The 26,478-nt window shown below is 41.1% G+C and overlaps 1 protein-coding gene across 1 annotated transcript in view; it reads right to left on the reverse strand.

Moving 5' to 3' along the window:
* Positions 1–1,140: 1,140 nt before the first annotated feature.
* Positions 1,141–26,478, reverse strand: part of sdc2 (syndecan 2) — a 48,148-nt gene continuing 22,810 nt past the window's right edge. The window contains exons 2-5 of the mRNA XM_054763509.1: positions 9,940–10,054; positions 9,031–9,209; positions 6,552–6,681; positions 1,141–3,001 (exon numbers count right to left, since the gene is read on the reverse strand). Coding sequence (XP_054619484.1) covers positions 2,838–3,001; positions 6,552–6,681; positions 9,031–9,209; positions 9,940–10,054 — 588 coding nt within the window. The 3' untranslated portion in view covers positions 1,141–2,837. The remainder of the gene's footprint in view (positions 3,002–6,551; positions 6,682–9,030; positions 9,210–9,939; positions 10,055–26,478) is intronic.

A 26,478-nucleotide genomic window follows, 5' to 3' on the forward strand; every position in this document is an offset into this window, starting at 1 on the left:
AACCCACGGATTGTGACGCTGCTGGTTCGTTGTTGCTGGTGTCGCGGTGTAGCTCACCCAGACTGTAACCTGGACTTTTTTTGTGTGTGTAATTTCTTTTGCACTTCTCTTACCTGGTTTGTGTTTTCGGAGCCTTTTTCCTCTGTCGCCTTTCGTTTGCTTTTTGCCTGCACAGCTCGTGCTTAATAATGACTTAATTATATTCGCACGCAAACGCAACCTTTGTCTCCGCATACCGGGGGTGTAGCTTGGACAGCTCCGCACAGAATCTGAACATATTTGACCCTTTCATTCGTCATGTATACGTATTTTGTATTTTTTTTAGGCATGTGAAAGTAATTCCTCGTTTATCGCAGTTAACTTGTTCCAGACCCGACCGTGATAAGTCAATCTCTGCAAAGTAGGATTTCTTATTTATATTTCTTGGTTGGAGCATAGAAACCTGTTTACGACCTAAATGCGTTTTTTTTAAAAACATTATTAGCGCCCTCGAGGCATGAAACAACGCATATAGTCTTCTTTACACTCTTACCACCCAATATAGTAATAAGATTAATTCAAACATTTAAGATAGTCTTTGATATTTTGTAGAACCTGTTGGAATCTTGTCCTGTATTTTTTTTTATTTATTTCATCCAAATCCATTTTATTTTGAACACAAACAGATAAACAAAAACATAACCTGGTGCTGCCCTTGGCGGCGTTAATAAGACACGATATAGACTCACACGTTAGCAGCAGCGGGAGAGTTCTTTGTTGTTTTTTTTTTTAACTTCCTGTTCTGGACAGTACTTCCTGTGGTGGCTATTGTTTCATTACCGACACCTAGTGACCAGTGCAGAATACTACATGTCATTGCGTCTTCTGAATGCCTTGTATTTGTATTGTAGTTCACTTCGCCATTCGGATGCTTGAAAATGCAGTTTTTTCTTCCAAAAAATATGTAAAATTCGCTTTTTAATTTACTATTAGGCCATATACAACCACAAAACAGCAATGCCTTATTAGTTTTTTGTTTTTTTTACTCCAAATGAACTGGATTTACATGATTTCTCATACGAAGAATGTATTTGCTAAGAGTACGCTTCGGTTAAAATAGCAGGATTGAGGTGTGAAACAAAGTTGACGCAAGCAACTGGACATTAGGCCACAATGTTTATTCAGTAGTGTTGTTTCAACTTATAGGTACAATACTGTCAGCTTCTGTAAGACTAAAAAAAAAAAAAAAATGGTACCATTACAGTCATCCATGCACACTGAATGTCATTTCGACCCCTGCCACGCGCTCACCGCGAGCACGATCTTTTCCCAAATGGTAGGCACTTTTAAGGTTTAAAACATTTTGTGAATATACATTTATATATACTGTATTTATATATCTTTTCATATACTAATAAGCAAATGGACAGGTCTCTAATGAAGAGGGGGGGGAAGAGAGAGAGGAAAAAGGAAAGAGAAAAAACAGAAGTGGCCATGAAGGAGAGATGGGAGTGGGAACACTGTGAGTCTTTGGGTTGATCAACACAGTTCGTAGTACCTTGGGTCCCTTTCGGACAAGAAATGACTGCACTGAGGGGACACGCATTGGAAAAACGGTGTACTTGATCTACTTCACATTATTGTACAGCGGGAAAAGGCAATCTGACAGATGTAAAACTTGATTTTATTGTCCTTTCATGATGTATTAATTCAAAAGTGAGGACGTCAACCAAACTAGGTATGCGCTCTTGTGTTGTTTGCTTCAGTGGTGTACGCACACCGCATGTCGCCCGGTGTGTTTGTGTCCAAGCGGCCTTTCACTGGAGCAGGTCTTTCGGGCCCAAAGCATCAACGCGGGTAAAATAAAAGCAGGAAGTAGGGCAGGCCATTGACGGCTTAACTGGCCGTGCTCCAATCTGACTCCAAAAGAAGGTGGGCGTGAGGGTAAACAGAGGAAAAGAGGAGGCCCGGTTGGGGTAAAAGGATGCGAGTTTGGCGAGGGTGCAGTCAGCAAACACGTTGAAAATAATAAAAAGAGACCCCCCCCCCTCCACCCACCACCACCTCCTCACCAAAAAAAAGCCTTTAAACAGAAATGACTTGTTTTTCTGAACATTTTCCTTCCATGTTTTTAAACACCAATTCCTGGCTATCAAGATGAAATGCTGTCAGGAAAGCAACAATAAAGAAGACGAATCAAATAAACACGATGTTATGCTGGCTTTTGTCTAAAAACGGATGTGAGAGCAGGAAAGAAAAACACTGCAACCCGAAAGGAGAAAATGTACATGGACTATTAACAGCGTTAATGTGAAGACAAAAGAGCTTCATCAAAACTACAAAAGGCATTTTTCAACATCAGAGAAAAGATAAATTAATGTAATACAACTTTAGAGATCAACATCAGACATGCTAAGACAAATAAAATCAAAATTAAAAAAAAAAACATGAGTAGGATTGAGACAGTATAATTCAATTATTTCCACTTTTGATTTTTTTGTCTTTACAAATAAAAATCCCGCTGGCGTTAAAAGCAGTCGGCCACTAAACACCAGCTCATTTTGACAGAAGACGGTTGCAATTCACGTTCTCACCTTTTACATATCCTGTTGGTTATTTATTTTTGTTTAAAACTTTCATGTAATACACTGACGCCATAAAATGAGGAAAGCTTGGATTTTAAAAACATAAGAAGGGGGGGGACAAACAAAAAAAAAGAGCTTAACAATACACTATGCTATTTTTTCCTTAAATCAACATTGTAACTTTTTGTTGTATCTCATGTTCTCCGCCGCCGAGGGCTGCGCCTGCGGCAGCCTTGCGTGACTTTTCGGTCTCATGATGGGTGGGCGGGGCTTTTATGCGTAAAACTCCTTGGTTGGGGCCTTCTGATAGGCTGCACCGGAAGGTTTCCTCTCGCCCAGGTCGTAGCTGCCCTCGTCCTTCTTCCGCATGCGGTAAACCAAGAGGAGGATGAGGAAGATGGCAAACAGGAATCCGATCACGCCGCCGGCTATAACGGCTGAGAAACACGGAAAGAGAATGTTAGCACCCAAATTTAGCTACCTCGTACGCCATGACTTCCACTGATGGAACCTCCAGGTGATCACAGGGCTTGAAACTGATCAGATGTCTCCGACATCACCCCTCATCTGCCCACCTGACTCGAAATTAGGACTGCAACTAAGTTATTTTCTCAGTAATTTGGAGCTTGTTTCGATTTAATCCAGAAATCTGTTAGGTCCTGGACCGGGGGTGTCCAAACTTTCCACCGGGGGCCACAGTTTTATACATTTCAAGAAAAAAATGCATCTCAAGTTTGGGATATAGGTGGAAAAAGCCTATTACCCTATCAACTTCAAATTTGCTATTTTTTTTTCCATTTTTGCTGGGTTTTTTTCCCTCAAATATTTCAACTTTCTTCTTCAATCTTCATACATTTTTCTTCTCGTAATATTATGATGTTATTCCCATATTTTCTAACCTAAATTTCCAAAAATTACAAATTTATTTTGTTTTGTTTCTCATTAAAATTACGACTTTAAATAAACGTTCTTTTTCAACTCTTTGCAACTACAATTACATTATTTTCCTCATATCACGAGGTTATCCTCGCAAAAAATAACAACTTATTCAATTATTTATTTTTATTACTTTATTCTCTCCAATTCTTTTTGTTTGTTTGCCTGTTTTTTTTTTAAAACAGGTTTTCAAAGTTCTTGTATTTTTTTTTCCCTGTAATTATGACATTGTTCCCATAATATTTTTTTTACTTTATTATCGTAACATTAGAACTTTTTCCACAACCTAATATTCCAAAAATTACAACTTTATTTGTTTCTCTGTTATTCTCGTAAAAAAAATTTTAATATTTTGACTTTATTCTTGTAAAATTACTGTTGATTTTCCCTTTTTTTTTTTTTTTTTTTTTTTTTAGTTTTCTTGTTCAGTGATGTTTTTAGAATGTGCTGTGGGCCAAATCAATATGAACCCAACACAAACAGTTAGTGGTTTGGTCCGCAACACATCAGAAAAGACTCAAAAATGTCAATCACTGTTTTCCAAAGTCAAAGTTGTATGTGAATCTTTTTTTGGGGGGGGCCTAAAACACAAAGATAATAGGTCTGCTTTCCGGGATGAATAAGGAAATTTAAAAAATGATGTCTGCATACTGCCAATTTATGATGGAACTGCAATTTCCGGCTACAAAAAGCCATAGGAAAGCACTGGCCTGTACTTGCGACTAATAAGCTGAGTTTTTTTGCTACAAACAATTGAACGCTTCACCTTACGTAACTCTGTTTCCCGTACAAACCGCCGTGTATTCAATGTGTTTATGAATGTGCAATCCATGTGGTTACGGACGCCCTGGAGGGCAAAATAACTCCCTGAAATTGTGCAACTGGAAACAGTTAGTTTCTGTACAAGGACACATGGTAACATCACCCTGCTTTCGGTAAATGGATTTTCACTTGTGTGGCGCTTTTCTACCGTCAAGGTGCTCAAAGCGCTTTGGCAATGTACCGCATCTTCCCGCTGATGATGCAACAGTAAACTTCCGTATGGTCACAGGAGGACTCAGGATCGAACCGGCGACCTTCCGGTTGGGAGATGCCTCTTTTAGTGTAAGCATGAATAAAATTCACGCAGACCTCATTAAGGACTTTCCAACCATGACTAATGACCCTATATGTCCGCAATGAGTTTATTCAAGGGGGAGTATCACGGTGTACTGTCGAGAGAACCCATCAGAACGTCGACCATGATAAATAATGTCATGTCACGTTTGAAAATGTACCACTGGTTTGCAATTTGCATTCGAAAAACAACACAGGCAACGAAACGGGCGAGATATGAGGCAAGCTGTCGGTGCGAAGCAGAGCTCATCAACATCGGCTGGCTGGAACAACAAAGCCGACGCTGAGGTGCCAATCAACCGTTCAACTCAGACATGCAGGGGGGAGACAGACGGGATCAGACGGAGCACGGTATTCGTGTCCTCAGACAAGGCAGCCGGCGCCTGAAACACCTACGACGGTGTGAACTCTACACGGTCCCAAGGAGGAAGACAGACGGAGTTTATCAAAAGCATTTCTTCTGAGAAGTGGATCAGGTGGGAGACTTAAAGGAAAAGACTACCAAGATCCCCAGGATTCATCATGCTGAGAGACCACAACGTAAAACTGGAGAAAACTCTTTAAAATTGGGAGGCTATTTGTAGGACAAACGATCTTAACATTTCTTAAGATCAGCAGCAAAAAGTAGTGAAACATTGACCAGTTGTACATGTGCAGTCAAAGGTTTAGAGAAGGTCAAATTAAGTTGACCTGTAAAGGTTGTTAGCTTCATCCTGAAATGACACCCGACGGCAGAATATCCCGAAAATGTTGCGATGTAAAGAAGGGGTAGTGCGTTTTTTTAAAGCTGGGGCACTATGGACAGATTCCTGTTGCAGTTGGAGCTCATGTGAAAGTCGAGAGGACCGACTTGAAGTTAACTCGATGCACTCCTAGCGCTGGTCGCTCGCCACGTTGTCGTACAGAGAGTAAGGAAGCTTGGGTGGCCGAGGGAAGGAGGGTGACGTCGTCTGACTGAGGGCTGCTGTGGATCAACATGTGCTAATTCTACAGTGACTAATGGTGGAACTCAATCCGGACCAATGTAAACAAGGGGTAGTGGTTCTCTTAGCGTTGGGACACTACGGACACATTCTGTGTGCGTGTTGCCTCTTTGAGTCATATAAAGCAGTGGTCCCCAACCTTTTTTGACCCACAGACCCGGGGGTCGTACATACTAGCGATCTAATATATTAGTATATTAGATCGCTAGTATGTACGACCCCCGGGTCCGAATGCCGACCCACAATCCACCTGTTGAAGTTCCAGACAAGTTTTTCCAGACAGATGATTACATCGCTGTTGGACGTGTGCGCTAAAAGGCAGTGCGCTAGCATGAATTCACTCGAGACAAACGTGCACATTAGCACTCAATAAGTCATCAAAACTTACCTTTATGCGTTCCCACATAGTATCAGCATTTGAGACCAAATATGATGTGGAAGAAAAATGGTAAAAATGCAGTAGTAGTCTATCTGTGCGGCATGAAATAAAGTTAGCACACACACACAATGGACATGCGTCAAGTGAGACGGATGTAACAGAGAGAATCTGGCCACTTTTCAAAATAAAACAAAAAAAAAATGAAATAATGGAAATTATTTTTTCTTACTGTGCGGCCCGGTACCAGATGCCCGGGGGTTGGGGACCACTGATATAACGCACACAAAAAAATGGCATGTTCGTATTTGTTCACTTCTGTGTGTGAATCAGGATCAAACTAGCAAAGCTGCTATCTGTGCTGAGATAGCTCTATTCTAAGGACGGTGCATTCGGGCGCATCACGGAACTCTGAGGTCAGAAGTACAAGTTGCTTGGAAATCGCAGACTCAAAAATGCAAAGTGTCTTTGAACACAACCACAGTGACGGGGTAATACAAATAGTAATAAAGACATCAACGTTCAACAACTTTTGAACTGTTTTTTGACATCTGTTGCCGTATTAATGCCACGTACCTGCCAACACCTCTGTCCTTTGGAAGAGGTTTTCAGTGCGGACCTCGATGGGCTCCTGGGGCGAGCCGGGGGCACTAGTTGTACTGGTCATCTGGTTCCTCTGCATGTCCTCTGTAACAGGCACTGGAGCCTGAATTGGAAATGACAGTTTTGTTTATAAAATAACCCAAATGCATTCATATTATAGCATAGTGGAACCCTGCAGTTGTAGGATTCACTTTCAACTGACTCAGTCTCTGTGAGGAATGGATAGTGGTTCTTTTAGAGTTGGGACACTATAGACAGATTCCGTCCAGGGCATCCTTTAATCATCTATATTATGTGTGTGTGTGTGTCTGTGGTTTGTTTGTTTATCGCACGCACACAGTACGATGAACAATTCCATTTCTGTCTCCTTTCTTCCTCTTAATAATCAGGGCGAACACGGATACATGCTGGATATCGATATCTACAGCATGGTTCTTAAGTTCCTCACTGATACAATAACAGCTGAACGTTGAGCCCAGGAAAGCTAAACCTTCATACTGTAGGTTGGCTAAGGAATAAACCGGGATGGATCCCAGTTGCGGGAATAGATTAGCGCACCTACTGAAGTAGGCAAGCGGGGCAGTTGCATCTGGAATGGTTCCAGGTTGGAGTTAGGGTTATCCCATGCTTTTGTGTCAGAGACAGCAGGTAGGCCTTGATTTAGTGAAGCCTTTACAACTAATCCCAAACAGATGTAGGATGCACCGTCGTGTATTAAGAGCATGGCACACGAGCGAGATGCAGCACGGTAGCAGGTTACTCGATGTGCTGCAGCAGTGTAGCCCGACCTTTTTCTTTTGTCTTGTGTGCCCCGAGAGAGCTTTTGTCATACCATGAGTACCCCCTCACTCATACGTGTTGATAATGCTACGTGTTACGATTTTGCCGCAGCTGTTATTGTTGCGCACATTGTCCGGCTTAATATGAAATGACTGACAAATTCCCTTTTTTGCGCACATGCCACTAGGGGTATGCGTACCCCTGGTAGGGAATCTCTGTGTTAGAGAATCGTTATCCTCCACCATTTGCACGAGCAACAAGCTTGGAGTACTTAAAAATTAAAACAGGTTGCTATCTTGGCATAGCATAATTTTTAAAATTAAATTTACAAACTATCACTGCGGGCTTCTGCGCCGATCTATTTACTGGAAATTCTGGTGTATAAACCGCTACTTTTTTTTCGTAAACTTGATTAAACTTTTTTCTTAAACTAAATTCTAATCTCGTGACATCTCCTTGACCTCAGAACTACTATTAATTGTTTAAATACTGTGCAAGTCGCGAGTCAATGTGGAAACCGTCCAATCACGAGCTCTCGGTGCACTCGCAACGAGCTTGTCAACCCAGTGGAAAACGCAGGAGGTCATTATACATAACAGTATCACAATATAACAGTCTGACTTGTGTCATCTTTAAAATAACTTTAATAACACTAAATTCATCACACAGCAACTTGACACTCAAAAGGCGTACATGGAAAATATACAAACATGTACCAATATAACTAACATGGAAAAAACCGCAACATTTTAAAGTTTTCCCACTTAAGACGTTGCGTCTGAGCAAATGCATTCATTGGGGTGCTGCGATGACGTCAGCCTCCCTCTGTGCTTTGGGCTCCTCTGGTGGACGCCATCCACTATTTTCTATGATTTATATGCTCTTCCAATAAAATGGTTTTCTCAAACAAAATGCATTATGGGAAAACTTTCAAATGGTGGGCTTTTTCACTTTAAAGTTGTATTGGTACATTTTTGTATATTTCTGAGGTGTAATGTTTGAGCGTTAAGTTGCTGTGTGATGAGCTTAATGTTTGTAAGACGAAACCGTGATTCAGACTGTTATATTGAGTACTAACCTCCTGCAATTTCCAATGGGTCGACTAGCTCATGATTCGCTTCTGTGTGGCTTATACACCGGAATTTACGGTATTTATAACGTGCAAAATTAAAGCCGTATATTTTCTCCCCTTGCCAACGTGACATATCCCACAAAGCTTTTACTTTCACTTAAAGTTCTTACATTCCACTGCACTGATTGACAACAATGATTAATTCATTCTAAATAGCAGCTATGCGTGTGCGCGTGGGTGAGTGAGTGAACATTGTGATGTTACCATGAGAACTGTGCTGCTTGCTGACGGGGGGGCGGGGGGGGGGGTTGGTGTAACAGTGTTCTGACTACACTACTACTTCTACTGATTTGTTAATCATTTCATTTCATTTCGTGACTCTTTCACCAAACACTATCGAGTTTTTAGTCCCAACAATTCTTCATGATCAAAGCAACAATGCATATACAGATGTTTAGTTGCCAATGTGCTTTATAAGTGTTTAGCACATAGCTTTACTGTCTGACCATATTTGAGGGCTCACCCACACTGGGCCAGTCGTCTTCTATTATGGCATGGCTGCAATGAAAATGAGTTTTCTTAGTGGTCCACTGTCCCCACCTCTGTTCTGAATGGTTTCCTTGGTGTGCTGTCTCTGGCCTTTCCCTTTTCCCTGACCGTAGCTGTGTCCACTCTAGGTGTGAAATCTTTGGTGGAGTCCTTGGTGGGTTCTGCTGCTTTGGGTGCGATGTAAACCATACTGACAGTCACAGTTTCCTCCGCCACCTCTTCCCCTCCACCTTGGGGAACCAGCGACATAAACCAAACAATATGAGGCAATGTAGATAACAGAATAACCTTTCTTCAATTATAGAAAAAAATGTCAAACTGAATTTCATGCTCTATTGTGAATATCTTAAAGGTGTTTCCTTTTAAAGTGGCGAGGAAGAATAGTGTGTATGGTCAAACCTCAGTTTTTGTATGATTCAGTGTTCAATAAATTACACAAAACTTTGCTTCGGTTCTCGCACCGCGCCTTGGTTATTATACAGTGCTGTGCATATTTTACCCTTTGGTACGTTGATAGCATTGCTTGTTTATTCAGCCATCTTGGATCACACACCCAAACCCCGCAGTGGGATAAATAAAGTACAAATACAACACCAAATCTTGCAATATGTAGTTTAAATAATACTATGGTATCCATTAAGGCACATTGATTTGGCAAACTCAAATGACAATGTTACACAATGTAGTTACTGAGAGGGGCCAGAATTTTTTTCATGCTGCCCCTTAATTTAAATACTATTGAGACCCTGATTTATTTATTTATCTGTAAAAAAAAAACGCTGTATGAGTTGCTGCCACCAACATTCTGCATAAAATCACCTGCTTATGAAAAACGTGAATAAAATGGGCTGTGATACCATCTGCAACCACTTCAAAGTGTGCTCACTCACACCTTACCGAGCCCCGCTACCCGACAAGCACTGGTCTTTAGTCAACGCTGCATGCAATCACCATTCTTACCCGAGCCAGACCCTGAGTTGAAGTCATCGTCGTCTTCGGGGTAGTAGCCTCCTGAGCCTGCGTCATCCAGGTACAAGTCGTCAACCTGGGAGGAGGGCTTTGCTGCCTCTGCTATCTGCAAACAAACGGACAAAAGCTATTGAGAATTTTGGAATCTGCAACATTTCTTGGTCGAGTAGAAGTGAAGACCTTGACTATTTGTTATCATCAAGACAGCAGTTTCAGCTAAAGTAATCGAAACAACCTCACTCCAACGCCACACTGTGTGACTTAAAATATGTAACTTATGGGGATACAAGGGTATCCTCTGGCAATATAAAACAAACACCAACGAAGCACTAATGATAAAATTACCGTATTTTCCGAACTATAAACCACATTTTTTTCAAAGTTTGGCTGGTCCTGTGTCTAGTCAAGTGCCATTTTTTTTAAACAAAATATATATATATATAAAATGTTATATGATTTTAAATGTTAATTTGTAATGACTGACACAAACCAAGGCGTACTACTATACCAAGGAGTATTACTGTCGACAACCGTGAGGCTTGTAACAATGGATATGTTGCTCCAGCCATTCAGTGATGTGGTGTAAGATCGGGAGCTCGGTGAACTGATGAGGTGACTGTTGGACTCGCTAGCTTGTTACGTTAATTTTGCCTTTGCAGCCTCCCCGGGATGTTCTTTATGCTGTTGTCTGGCTGAATACTGTTAATGTATTATGTTAACATAAAGGGCACCTATTCAGCCTGTCGTTCTGTGTGATACTGTGTAGTTGAATACCCTGCCTTTCCAGATTAAATGTCTGTTCTTGGTCTTGAATCCTGTGAGATAAATTTCTTAATCAATGCGACTTATTGTTCAGTGCGACTTATATACAGTATGTTTTTTTTTATTATTGGACTGATGCTACTTACACTCCGGAGCAATTTAAGAGTTCGGAAAACAAGGTGCTGTTTAGTGCCTCAAATGCAGCATAGGTAAATTGCACACACAGGCCTCCCCCCCACATTGCTGCCTTGACAACTGATCTGACTGGTAAGAATGTTTGTATTCCACCTTTTAGTATGGACAAATGCTAAAAAGGCTATAACTCAACAGAGGCTCTGTTATTTTGAAAAGCTTCTTCTTGCCATCTGGGTAAATTGAGATTTGACAAGAAAATGTTGTTCCAGGATCCAAGAGAGTATAAATTAAAATGTTAGCAAGAAAGGAGCAAAGAACACTGAGTTTTTACGCAGCCCGATGAAACTTCTTCTTTGAAATAACTTTGACTGTGACCAGAGTGCTTATAATGGCATCCATGGCAACATCTATTCAAGTGTCATTGTCTCATTTGTCGTCAGCGTCATTCTCTTTGCTGATAGTCCTGTTTTAGAGGTTAAAAAGGCTACAAAAGAAAGACCACACATAACAGTATATCATCCCTAATGTGTGTGTGTGTGTGTGTGTGTGTGTTTCTCTGCCTGTCTGTTGGGTTCTGTTTGCTCCAGTTCCAGGTCAGTTCTAATGATATTGTGCTGATAAACCTCAAGCTGAAAGAGGTTGGATCAGGGGAAACAATCAATTAGCCCGGCAGGACAGACCAGTGAGAGGTGCTCTTTTGTTCGGCGCAAAGAATAGGCATAATGCGAGAACGCCAAGGAATTGTGTCATGAGAAATTACGCCACACTAATGACTTTTTAAGACCTGCTGCGTTTGGAGAAATACAATGCTGAAATGGGCAGCGTATTTTCCGGAGTATAAGTCGCATCAGTCAAAAAAATGTATCATGAAGAGGGAAAAAAAAACCCCACATAAGTCTCACTGTACTAGGTTTATTAGGCTTTTCGATTAATCGTTGATTCATTGATTAATTATTGCAGCTCTACACTGGACTATAAGTCGCATTTATTTTAGTTTACTTCACAAAATTCAAGTTAACCCGGAAAGGCAAGTAATTCAACTACATAATAGCAAACAGAACATCAGACTGAATAAGTGTCCGGTACATTAATGTAACACAGCTACACAACAGCGTAAAGAACATACCTGGGAGGCTGAATAGGCTCAATTACACAACAAGCCAGGGACTCAAACACGCAAGGTATCGGTAAACAAATTCACCAAGCTCCCGGTCTCATTCCGCATCACTGAATCCAAAGGATTCTTCACAAGCCTAGGGAGACCTCTCGTGGATGGATTGTATACACATTATATTGATATACAAGTCGTAGGACCAGCAAAACTATGACAAAAAGTCTGATTTATAGTTTGGGAAAAGACATGCTTGAGTACCATAAACAACAGTGAATGTCAGAATGTTAGTTCTCTATAAGAAACTGAGTACCAGCACACATGCTTCTGTTTATACAAGACACAGAAGAAATGCAACAATACAGATGAATTCCTTTTCTGCGGGACACCCCTTTTGCATTTTTGCCCTTCAATTCAAAGCAAGTATTCACGTGTGTATGCACAGTGGTACTTTTAAGTCATTGTGCATGCGTGTATTTGTGTCGAGCCGTGAAAGAGAGGCGCTGACACTCTCCATGACAAAGAAGCCGGGCGTTCACGCCGCTAACGGCTTGATAGTGAAAGACGGGGAAGAAACGGAACAATGCACATGTCCATCCCTCCTCCGTCAAGCGACTTGTGAAAGAGAGACCTTTCGCGGTTTGATCAAAGAGAGAATTTGTTCAAAGCAACTTTATCTTAACCTTACTTGCCTTCTACTGCTTCGAACACAACCCCCCCATCCCCACGCCAACCCCTACCCCGTCCCTCCCGTTGCCATTCATTGCTCAGTGCGCTCCACAGGTCAAAATGCATTGCCAATAATATGAGCAATGGAGCAAAACAAGGCAGGCGGCGGTTCGCATGGTGACAAAGGACGCTAATGAGAGAGAGGCCACACACACGCATGCATGAGTAGGAGTGTTTTGCAAATTAATGCAAGTATTTCATTAATTCATTGATTACATGTAGACAAAGACAGAGAGAAATTGAGCATGTTAACATGACATCACATCGGCATTCAAGTGCGTGCGGTGCTTAAGCATAACGTCGGTACAATACAAACGATATGTTGAGGAAAGCACAAGTAGCATACATTTATTTATCTGTCGCTGGGCGCCACAAATAAAAAGTGACCGCCACGGATATTTGACACTATATACTGTATATTTTTTTAAATTTGGTAATATCTGCTCACCCTTGCTCAATAGCTTGTCGCTACAATTCCGTCCAGTAGACGGTAGCGGAAGTCGTAATTGAACAGTGCTCTTCCATTTGTAAGACATAGCCAGTAACCAGCTTGTGCAAAACAGACTGACGGCCAATCTGTTTTGATGATCCAATCTGAAAGAGTCTATTATGTATTTTGCAAACACCAACTCTGGAACTCTTTTTGGACCTTGCTCCTATTGGTTGACAGTAACCCCTCGCCACTTTGTGCTTGCAAGTTAAAATTTTTTCAAAGCAAATTTGACAATTTTTGCTTGGATGAAGCATTTTGAAGCATCAACATGGCTTAATGAACTAAAATATAAATGCAAGGCATTCACAAGACTCACTCAAAGATGTTGTGATGACACGTAGTATGCTACACTGGTCACTAGGTGTCAGTAAAATTACCTTTTAATGTTCGGTGAGACACATAAGCGGGCTTTTATTGCAGGTTTGAATTCTCAATCCCTAACACCAGCTAATGTTGCGCCCCATGCCAAGATAAAACTCAACTATGAATACATTTACAGCAACACACACAAATGTGAGTCTTATTTATCTATTTTTTCTGTTATTATACCTATTATATTGGGTAATAGGAGTGTGTGACTATAGGGGTGTTATTTCATGTCTAGACGGCTCTAATAATGTTATAAACCGCCTTCAGAAGGTCGTAAACAGGTTTTCTAGGCTTTAACTATGAAAATATTTTATTTATAAATAAGGAATCCTACTTCAGATAGGCTCCAGCATAACCCTGCGACCTTAATTAGGATTAAGCGGCACAGAAAACGGATGGATGAATGGATGAATCCTACTTTGAAATTCACTCACCACGGTTGGGTCCAGAACCAATTAATGATAAATGAGGGATTACTGTATTAGCATGTGAACAGGATGTGAGTCACGAGGGTGCCATCATAATACAAAGAAAAAGCCAAAAACACACTTACGGAGTTAATCCTTTAGATCAGGGTTCACCAACCCGTCGATCGCGAGAATATTAGAAAGAAAATGTCTTATAAAAGCAGTGCCCTCCCCTCCTGGAGGGTGACCAACAGGCATGCATTTTGACCACTGAACACGCCCGTACGCCTTGTCGCTCTCCAGGCACGCAACCCGCAAGCTCCAGCCAGGGGCCCAGTCCCCAAAACCCGACCAGAGGTACCATGAGCGCACACATGTACACCGGGTCGCCTCACACTCACAGGTTGAGCGACAAAGAGAGAGAGAGTGACAGTGTGCAGCGATGTGCCTGCTCGCGCAACCGTAATTATTGCAGGTTGTGTCTCAAAATCCGCCTTTGCGACCTCAAAATTACGACACAAACATAACGCCGCTCATTCGGACTGACTGTTGTAACACAGCCCCTCTCCCCTCAACCTTCGCTTCAAACAAACCAAATAGATTTGTAGCTCATAGAGCCCACGCCACAAGCCCGACCTCGACAATAGCGCAGGTTCACGGTCGAGACCAGAGATCTTCGGTCTTATGAGACCTGTAACAGTCACGTGAGATCGATGATCCAAGTTTTTGTGTGACTTTGGAGGTATGTTTTCTACATTTTGGTTGAACCTTGAATTGTACAACTTAAGGGGCACTTGATTCTCATACGTCGTCCTATTTCTCATGTAAAATGTGGTATTTTTTTTCTAAGAAAAGCAACAGAGGTTCATGAAGATTATACTGTTACTTGCAGCAAGACATGACGAAGATGAAGCGTATCCAAAACGCAGAACATTAAGTCATTCGACTCTACTTTATTGGTGCGAGTAAAACTAAACTGCCTTTATCACACACGCAGGCACAGACACATTATGAAACTATGAACGAGACAACCGTCTCTAGCACAAACACACCGTATGAATGCACAAACATCAGCGATAAACTTTGCTCTTTCTATCAGTCTGTTGACATTTACAGGTAGTCTCTCCTTTCCGTTCTTATCACAGCCTGCAGGCTGGGTCAGACATCAGTCCGCCAACAAGTAAAGCAGAGTGGGCACTAGATGTCTGCAAGCTGATGAGTGTAGCAGGCGCTTGGCAATGGCAGCTGTAGTTTTAACATTAGGTTGTAGTTTGGGAGAACATATTTCAGTCTTAAAAGGACAGAATGAAAGCATATTTTGTGAGTATCTTTCTTATCTATGGAGGTGTATAGCATAATGTCCCTTGTTGGCAGAAAAAAACAACTAGAAATATTTTTTACAGAGACCAAGAAGACAACAAATGACTTGGACTCTGGGAAAACAATTACCATATTGTCTGGACTAAGAGTCGCACCAATTTTTTATAGTTTCGAGGTGCAACTTATAAATCCAAATATATACTTGTACAGCATATCATTTAACATGTGCTGCTTTTAAGTGGAGTGGTGGTTGTTTTTTGGCGACACCTAGTGGCCGCAGTAATTCATTGCGTTGACTTTGCTGTGACAGCTAGCCACACAAATCGAATGACACGGAGCATACCGGCTGCTATTTTTACTTTCTAATACGCTTCTGCCTTGGAGACTGTGTGTCTGTAAGTAATGTGCAACTATAAATATATATTTTAGACACGAGTGGCGTTTAATTAGCACCCTAATTATGTCTGGCTTTGAGATTGTAGCTGTTGCGTCAGCCACTGACTATCTAAATACACACGTATGATTTTCAGTCTATTTGAATTCCCTTGTGAATAACAAAAATGAAGTTTTCATGTTAAAATACAACTGTTTGATACGTTCTACGTGCCGGGATACATCCAGGCATCATGACACTTATTAAAAGTGTCTTCTTCAAAAACATTCTGACATTTATTCATGTCAGGTAAGTTTTTATTGTATCCATATACTTTAAACATTGACTTCTTTCAGCTTCTGTAGCTTTAGTTTGGTGTAAACATTGCCCCCTTCCTCTGGCTTCATCTTTTTGAATTTGGAACGGCGGCATCACACACCTAAAAAAACGCCGACGGTGATCATAAATACTGGTAAATGCACCTTATAGTCCAGTCTAACTTATGTATGTTTTTTTTCCTCTTTTTTTTTGTCCTGATCTGACTACTCCAGAGCGACTTATTGTCCAGAAAATACAGTCTTAATTTCACTGACACTCTGTATACATGCATACTATATTTTTGTATTAATCAGAACTATTGGAAATATAGTTGGAGACATGTAAACACCTTTTTTCCAAATATAGAAAAAACATATTCCTAGATCACGTCATGTAAACACGTAGATACTCTGCGCAACTTGCAAATGAACCCTAATGGAATATTACAGTTGTTATTTTGCATAGATCACTAATAGATATTCTTAAATATTATGCATTGATGGGTGTAAGCACCGGAACTGTAATATTTTTGTCCCAGTAGCTGAAAAACTTAAAGAAGCCAATTTTGTCCATAGAATTGATGGAATTGAAGCATAGATGGATACTACTTTAATCAGATGAGAGATAAGAGAACCTACCGTGCCATGACAGAGAAGGTAATGTTTTACTGTACGACCACAACATGATACTCTGCGCAACTTGCACGTTTGTATCTCACCATGGCAACACCAAACATGCAGAACTGGAAAGGCATGACTGATGTCATGACATTGTTACCAACAACTGCACATTGCGTTAAAGAGGTCCACCATTTAGAGATAAAACAGTTGGAAGCAGAGGGAGGATGAGACAAACACCAGTGCTCACAAGTAATGGTTATTGTGCAGCGGAGCGTATGCACAAAAGGCGGGCACTTTCAAAGCTGGATGTTGCTTTAGGTCAAGGCTCTCATAACAACATCTAAGGAAAAAGGACCTCATTCATACACAAGCACAACATGCTATAACTCTGTGCACAATAATCAAATCCTCTTCCATGAAATCAGTGTGCCGTGTTCTGACATGTAGATCCAAGCAGTAATATCTATTTTATTACATTAATATTTACAGAAGAAAACTCTACACAGCTGCAGAAAAAATAATTCCAATTAAGCAACAGACTAGAGATTAGAAAAGACATTATAAGACACGAGTGTCAAACTCGAGGCCCGGAGGCCAGATTCGGCCCACCATATCCATTTACGTGGCCCACGATAGCCTGGAAATAATAAAATAAAGGCTTACTTTAACCGTAACCAGTGTTATTATGAATTATTATTATCATGATGTTATTATTGTGCCTGCTGTGAGATCATTTAAACCTGCAATAAAAGCCGGTTATTCAAGTCTCGTGCTTCAGTGGTGGTGGTGGTGGTGGTCACCGAACAATTACTGACACCTTGTGACCAATGTAGAATACTACATTCACAAGTTGGTGGTCTTCATGGCTTACACTGTAATTGCATTTTAGTTCATTGAGCCACTTTTATGTTTTGAAAATGCAAAATTTTGGAAAAAATATGTACAATTTGCTTATATATGAATATTTTTGGAGTAATAATAGGCTGTAGTCAACTGCCAAACAGCCATCATTTATTAATTCATGTTTGGAAAAAACACAGTGTAGTGAAGGATGACTGTACTCTAATTTGTGCTTAGAAACTTCACTTCTGCTTTCAGTGTGTTTGTTGGTAAAACAATCCAAAATCAAAATGATAATAATCAAATGTGTGATGATATCATGAGGTGATGATACATTTATATGGCTTCCGAGCTGCAGTGACCATAACTTCAATGTGGCCCGCGGTGAAGAGGAGTTTGATGCCCCTGCTATAAGAGATCCAAAGACTGCAAGGTTTATGAGGCCTCCAAAGAGAGAGCAAGTGAAAACCAGTAAAGATCTGAAAATAACAAGTGCTCCAAGTCACACTGCCTGTCTGACCTGTAAACCAGAGAAGACTTGAAGAGCTGCAGACCAAGAATGGACAAAAGAAATGATGACATATAAGAGGCAGAGTAGGAGGGTTATAGAGGGGAAAGAGAGAGAGGTTGAGGTTGGACAAATGAGAGATGAGAAAGAGGGGGGGGGGCGACCCAATGCTGCTGACAGTCCTGTAGCCTGGAGGTAGCTATTTGAAAAGCCAAACAACATCACAATGTCCACGCCAAGCATTCAGTATGTGCTTAAAGTCTGAGTATGTCTAATATCTGCATCACTTCCCACATCCGACACTGGAGGAAGAAGGCAAGGGCAGTCATCTCAACTGTGCCCGCACAGCTGCTGACTCTCGAATGTTGACGAGCCGTTCTCACTTTCTACAGCACAAATATTAACTCAAGTCCAAGTCAGGTCAGGGGAAATAGTGTTCCTCAAAGGAATGCACACATGCACACGAACATCTGCGTCTCTCCGAAAGTACCCGTGGGACACATTTATGTGCCAACACAGACACTCATTCACGCACGCCCTCATCCGGTGCTCACATCTCGAAGGCCCGAGATGAATACACAGTCACATCAAAACACCCGACTTCAGAAGGAAGAAAAAAGTGGAAAACAAGTGCAAGAGGACTGGCAGACAGATCGCTATCCAGATCCTCCTCCAGCCATCGGCCGCTCTCTCCGTTTTTTCGACTCTTTCTTTGGGTCTATCTTGTAACCACCGGAAGCTCAGACGGGACCACAAGAGAAAGGGATGTCGCTCTCATTTCGACACACAGTTGTCAACAGTATTTAAGACATGTAACCTCACAAGAACCCTGTGCTTCCCGAGCAAAGACATCTACGAGAGCCTATAACGTTGACGTTCAACAGTGTGTCGTACGCCCCGGTTTTCGTAGGATTCGGTTTTCAACAAAAATGATTGCCATAAATATAACAGTTCTTGTACAGCCAAAACAGTGCACCCGACAAACTAGTCAGTTTGCCTGCGTATCATTCTGAAGGAATCCAGTGCCCAAAGAAAGCATCCATGCATTGGTGACTCAGTCTCTGTGAAGAATGGTTGGCGGTTCTTTAGAGTTGGGCACACTACAGACAGATTCCAGCCATGGATCATCATTAGGGCTGCAACTAACGATTATTTTCTTAGTCGATTAATCTGAAGCTTGTTGGTTAGATTCATTGATTAATCGGTTAGGCCCTATACAGACCAAATCAATATGAACCAAACACAAACATTTAGTGGTTTGGTCCGCAACATATCAGACAAGAGGCAAACAAAGGTGAGAAACATGATTGAATTCAAGAAAGAACTTGTAGCAAAGTACTGTTACAATTGATCGTAATGTACAGGTTCCGGCTGCACGGTGGTCTAGTGGTTAGCATGTTGGCCAACACAGTAACAGTCTGGAGATCGGGAAGACCTGGGTTCGATTCGCCCTTGTGGAGTTTGCATGTTCTCCCCGTGTACTCCAGTTTCCTCCCACATTCCAAAAACATGCATGTTAGGTTAACGGGCGACTCTAAATTGACCATAGGTATGAATGTGAGTCTGAATGGTTGTTTGTCTACAGTATATGTGCCTGCGATGGGCTGGCGACCAGCCCAGGGTCCAGGACCAGTCCTGTCGCCCAAAGTCAGCTGGAATAGGCTCCAACATGCCCCTGCGACCCTAATGAGGAGAAGCGGTATATGGATGGATGTACAGGTTACATAGTTAACACAAGCTGCAGGGGGAACGGTTTAAGGGAGACACATAACAGAGAGAGTGTGTGAAATGATGATTGAATCTGCTGTTGAAGTTTCCAAGAAAGTTCAGTCCAGTCTCGATAAAATGTGTTTTGCTTAATATTTTTGGGTGTCTGGAACAGAGTCATTGGATTCAGTTTTCGGTTTTACGGTTTTCATCGGACCTTTTGGAAGGGATTAATACCGAAAACCGGCCCAGTCTCTTACACAAACACCCAACAACACCTGCACTTTATCATGTTACCATTAACCTTTTTTAGTGATAATAGCGCAAAACTATCATGTAATACTAACATGTATATTTTGGGAGAAAGGCAATCGTCAGGAGTACATACAAATGAGTCAACCAGGATGCTCACGGTTGTCTCAAGAGGAGGAGTGACAGAAGAAGAAGAAAAATGTGGGGAAGGTTGGTGGCCTCCGCCATATATTCCCTGACTCAGCATCAAGCAAGCTGCTTCCATCGCGGCAGAGAAAAGATAACAGCTAGAGTCAAGAAAAAGAACGGCAGCATTTCATTTGCCCAACCAACGCCTGCGAATGACTTAACTGCTGCAAAGCAGACAGGAAATGGGTCAGCGTGCTTCAAAGTAGTGGGTGGTAAGTGGTGTTTGGGAATATACAGTATATACAGAAGGTACGGAAGGCACTGACATCTGCTTGTGAATTGCTAAATATTGAGACTTTACAATGGCCCAAAACATTTAGAGTGCATATATATATATGTGTGTGTGTGTGTGTGTCTACAATTGTGCTCTTTGAACCCACTCAAACTTTTATAGCCCTCCTGGGGATCATAATAAGGAACTAATTGATAGTCTTTGAGCTGCGGCCTCAGGAGAGGGGGTGTTCCTGTAGGAAGTCGACACAAATCAAACTCTTTGAGCCCTTAGGCCTGGAGCTCCTCCAGCACTGTGTGTGTGTGTGTGTGTGTGTATTTGAGTGCAACAGAAATAAATACAGAGCAATCTGTCTTAGCTTGACATTTTTGGTTTACACCTCTCTAGCTGTGACCTCCTCAGTTAATGGAACAACCTTCCACTTTTGTCTCCCAAACGAGCTTAGTATTACGCAGAGCAATGTTGCACAAACACACAAACCCTCACACACAACTCTCCGTGCTGTTGGTGGATTAGATCACATCGCCTCTTGTCGTTGAAAGTTGCCCCTCCGCAGAAAATCTGAGCGCGAGCTGAGCGCGCGGGTGCGCTCGCCTCAGATTCGTATCGTTTCCCATTCCAAAACAAACGGACGCCTGACATAGAAAGACATAAACCGCATTCCAGAGATCAAATCCCTATATAAGAGGGTTAACAGGAACAGGAGGGCTTCTGGGGTGTCTGCTTAGTTGCTTACATTATAACCTCCATAAAGTCAAACATTAACCATTCTAAACTTCACCAATCCGAGTTTAACACACCAGGATCTTGTGTCACTGCATCATTAAATACGGGAGATTTGGAGGTACAAGGAACTGCTGGTTACGTAGTTTTTCTTTTTGCTTTACGAACAATTGTCTGCCCACATGGGATTGTATTAAAATACAAATAAGACATTAAGGAAACTCATTCAAACTATGTGTGTGTATTCTACATTGGTCACTAGGTGTCAGTAATGTAACTTGATTACCGGAACAACAGGTTCGAAATAGCTCACAACAAGAACAAAATCAATCGAGGCTCCGTCATCCACTGTCGGACGTAGCCCCCCTCATGTATCTGCCACATCGTCTGTTCCGTGCCATTCGTGTCCAGGCTGCCCCAGCATACGATATCAGGTCATCCCTCCATCTGCGTTTTTGTATTCCCCTTCTTCCTGTGCCTAGTCTTGGTTGCCAATCTGTCATACGCCCAGTCCACCTATGGTCCTCTCTTCTTGCCAGATGTCCCGCCCACCTCTATTTAGCTTCTTTTATTTTTTTTTCATGATGTCTTTGAGACGATGTTGTTCCAAGAACAATAACAACAAAATAATCATAATAAAAAACACAAGCTACTGTTGCCGCCGTAACCCATGCCAAGCTAAAACTTAACTCTGAACCCCTAGCATCACTTACTGTCCCCCACGCAACCGGAACACATTTATTGCCACACGCACAAGCTTGAGTTTTATTTATGTCTTAAATGGGTTATTTTCTCTTATCACATCTACCATATTGGGTAATACAAGTGTAAAAGTGACTATAGGGGTGTTATTTCATGTCTAGAGGGCTCTGATAGTGTTAAAAATCGTATTTAGAAGGCCATAAAAAGTTTTTCTATGCTCTAACTACAAAAACATTCTAATTATAAATAAGGAATCTTACTTCGCACTTACAACAGGCGAGTCTGGAACCAATTAACCGTGATAAATGAGGGATAACTGTATTTTGTTTTACTTGCAGCATTGCCTGTACAGATACTCATAATTGTACACTTTTAGTTGTTAGGTGCATCCCTATAAATTTGAATATAAAAAACAGAATATAATATACAGAAATATAAAAAGCAAGAGAAACCTTTATTTCAAGAATGTATTTTCTTAATTTCTTAATCATTTTGATGATTACACTTAGACCTAATTAAATCTGCAAATTTTGCATCTCATTATTTTTGTGGAAATTGTCAAAAAATCTTCGAAACTACTTCTTCACACACTACAGTGTTGTCCATAAATAAATTTGGACCGCCACAAAGAGATTTGGCGCAACCTGTTTGCCCACGTTTTTAAACACATTATAATGGGACGGTCTGTGAATGTAGCTGGTCGTCACAACTCCGTACAGTAGATGGTGGTATGCATTATAACGCCACTTTTGAACACTTCTCGTGCGCTAATGGCCTGCCAAAAATAAGAAGACATAGCGGGAGGGATCAGTGCTACCAACTCTGCAACTTCGTCACTATAATTAGTGAGTTTTCAGACCTTTCTAGATACTCCTTTCTCAAAAAAGTGACTTTTTCTGGTGTTATTGGCGACTGCCATGAAAGCACGTATCGCTCTTAACAAGCAGCGACTGCTGCCGTGGGCCTCTACCCCATCTAAAAGCACTCCCACAGGCGGCTCAGTCTTGTTTGTGACATTAAAAAGGAAAGCTCATGTAACATACAGAGTATATAACTCATTCAATTAACCTAAGGCTTGAGCTTTCGATTTCAGTTGGGCCCTTGTCGGACCAAATCAATATGAACCAAACAGTTAGAGGCTCGGTCCACAACATATCAGAAAAGAGACAAAAATGTCCATCGCTGTTTTCCAAAGTCAAAGCTGGTGTGTATGAATATCTTGTTTTGCCTAAAACACAAAGATAATAGGTCTGACTAAGACAATTAAAAACATATCTACATTTGAGAGGCTCAAATCAGAGGATATTTACATTTTTTTAACCAAGAAACAATCGAATACTAAAATAGTTGTTGATTAATTGAACAATTGATTAATCATCGATTAATGGATTAATTGCAGCTCTATTGCCTTTAATTGGTCTCTTAGTCTGAATTAAACACCTGAAATGAAACAACTTTTTGCATGATACTCTAATTTATTGAGATGCTACCTGTATCTCATCCAAACAACTGGCAACCATTACTTGTTTCTTTTGAACCGAGCCACAAGTGGCATTGTTTTTTCTTTTTACTCAAGACATAAAACGCACACAAAAAGGGGCTATTATTTCCTCCCTTGTACTGTAGTATTGCTTCCTAACAGTGAGAATCCATTTCATGGTATCAAAGAAAAACGGACACACGCTGAAACATCAGTGACATGAAAGTAGAGCAATGACTGTCACTTCTTATTTCTGATTCCTTTTTATACCAGAGTGGTCTAAAACCCGACCTTCTGCAACACATTATGGATGATTTAATTTGGTTTTAATCACAATGCATCTCAACAAACTGATTAAAGGCCGTCAACTGTCACTCTAGCGGTGGTGATGGGATTTGGTAGATGAGAGCCTCCTGATAACGTTTCCCACTCAGTGTTGCCAGGACTCCAGAATAAGAAAACAACATGAAGCTCATGTGGCCCTACTTGGAGAATACCTCAGTGTTGTGGTGCCCAGCCTCATGAAGCACGAGTTGCTTCCTACATTCTGCACAAGGAGGAGCGAAATTCCCAGACCTTGCAAGCTACGCTGCTCCCTTTGCTGAAGGCTCACCCTGTTCTCCTCCCTCCTGTGCGCCTGCCAGCTTTGCCTCTCCACAGATTGGGAATTGGGGGAAATTCCTTTGCACCGGTTAAATGGCTCCTGATACACACGCAAAAAAAGCTCCCATTCTTTGTCAGCTGTGAAACTCTAGACACTGGGAAATGGCTTCACCTTCCAGTCATCTGTATTACTGAGGAGAGAAAGATTTGCTGCAGCAAGCCATCTCTCTTGCCTCCAGACACAGGAGAAATATGACGCTTTAAGGAGAAAGCTCGAGCTAAAAAATGCAGGGAAATTTTAATGTGTTATATAAAACAGCTTTCATAGCCTGGTGCAGATGGAATACAATCTGGTGGATTTATTTATAAATCTAATTTGAGAGAAATATAAGCTAATCGATCAAGACCTTGTAGGGAAATATAGATAAGGTAAACATCTGGGTGGAAGATATAGCTCAAGGGTCTCTAACTCACAGCCAGCACGCCCTCGGGAAATGGTAAGAGGCACTTTAGCTTGCTTAAAGGAAGCGGCTCTTTAATTGGGCTAGCAACAGCAACACAGAACTTGCAGTGAGCTTGTCACACAGTAAATTGAGCAGGGGTGTCACTTGACCAAACACTAACTACAACCACAGTGCGAACACAAAAACGTCAGCACAACATGTAACAGGCAAGTAAACACACATTTGTATTTGTACTTTATTTATCCCACAGCGGGGAAATTCACATGGCAACTACCTTAAATTGCAGACTATAAGGCACTACTTTTTCACACGCTTCGGCTTAAAAAATGATGCGGCTCATTAATGGCTAAAAGAACTGCAGTTGTCATGATGCTTAGAGTGCAGATTAAGGAAGTAGTGAATTGGAGTAATGAAGTGGACCCTAATATCATGTTTCCAAGTCTTATAGGTGAGTTTGATCGAGTGTAGAATTACTACAGCTTCTGCTTGGACTGGTTGAGGAAAAAGCGTCTAACGTCTCACTCATGGGCACTAAGGAGTGACGCTGGGAACACCAAGTGTAGGTAGGATTGCAAGGTTTATAGTGTGTCTTTCTGTGTAAAAACGTTACAATGTTACAGCGCGGCCTATATATGGACACATTTTTTTGCTCTTTCTATTTGGCGGGTGCGGCTTATATTGTGCTCTGTAGTCCGGGATTTACAGCACTACTACTTTGGTGAAGAAGAAACAAACAACTTTTTACAAAAAAAGTGCCGCAAAGCATGCTGGGAAGCCGGAAGCACTCCCAACAACGGGAGTGCTGTCTATAGATTATTATTATAGATTATTGTGCTGATTATTGTTTTATGTGCTTTCTTGATTTACAAAGAATAGGACCACAAGGACACAATATTAAAATTCAAAAATCTAAATCACAGTTCCAATAAGGATTGGATAATCAGGTATTGGCTCTTCCAGATGCCAGATGTTCCCTAAAATGATTCAGTCAGCATTTTAAACTATTTATTTATTAAGTTTATAACTTGTAATAGTCTGCAATAAACCAACAAAACAAAAAACTGTCCCTCTATTGAAAGTATGTACAAACAAATGTAACTTACAGTACATCAGGGGAGCAAATGTGTCCAGCCGCTGATTAGCTTTAAATCCAGAGTTTATATGAAATAAAATACTATTTACAGCTGGCTTTTCAGAAAAACAAGCAACGTATCGAGTCGTACTGTACAACCTGTGAATGCAAGCCCATCCTTGAAAGCATCTCATCCCCTGAACTGAGATGAAAAGCTCTTCAGTAACAAAGAACAGGATGCTTAAGAGCTACGACTAAATGCAATTACATGATCGAAGCACACAAACACGGTGAAATTTAATGGGACTCATCAATTCTTTGAACTACTAGTTTACTTCTGATTTCCGCAGCACTTTATAGTGTTGGCTTTAGAGGTTTAGTAATTTAAGTGACATGGAATAAATACATCTGGTCCTTTGTTCTAATCACGTGAACACTCTTAACATTTAATTCAACTGGTGCTTTACTAAATGTCAGGGCTGTCGAATTAAACATTTTAGTCAAATTAATCACAGCGTTCAAATTAATTAATCATGATTAATCACCATTTGCAACTATGTGTGAAATACGCCCATTTTTACCGTGTTTAATGAACAAAAAGATAACTGACAGGACACTATTATATGTATTTGTATGTGTTAACAGCTCCAAATGAACTGAAACTTTATATCAAGCTAAAATATAGCACACATATCTGAACATGTATGTGCCTAATGCTAATAGTGGCACAAAATTTGAATCACACGTTAACAGTGCTGTTACGAGCCAAGAGCGGTTACGTTCAAAGACGCCGGGTAATTTCAGTTTAATTCGCTTTTTGAGTATAGATGTATTTTCTGGGCTTTCTGAGCATACTTCAATGCAGCAAATTGTACTTCCGTATTAAGAGTTATGTTAGTGAGTGCTAACAATATTCATAACCATAATATTGTTTTTATTGGCCTTTCTGTTTATTATATATAATTATATATTATATATGTAACCTGCCCTGTTTCGCACCTGCCCGCACCAGGGCTCGAACACAGGACCTTCGTAATGGGAGGCGAGGGCGCTGACCATGCGACTAAAAGCCCGGACTGTCGGCCGTGTGTTCAGCGCAGCTCTTGAGGCAGAGGGAGTGA

The sequence above is a fragment of the Dunckerocampus dactyliophorus genome, chromosome 20 (genome assembly GCF_027744805.1).
Source record: "Dunckerocampus dactyliophorus isolate RoL2022-P2 chromosome 20, RoL_Ddac_1.1, whole genome shotgun sequence".
Lineage (NCBI taxonomy): Eukaryota > Metazoa > Chordata > Actinopteri > Syngnathiformes > Syngnathidae > Dunckerocampus > Dunckerocampus dactyliophorus.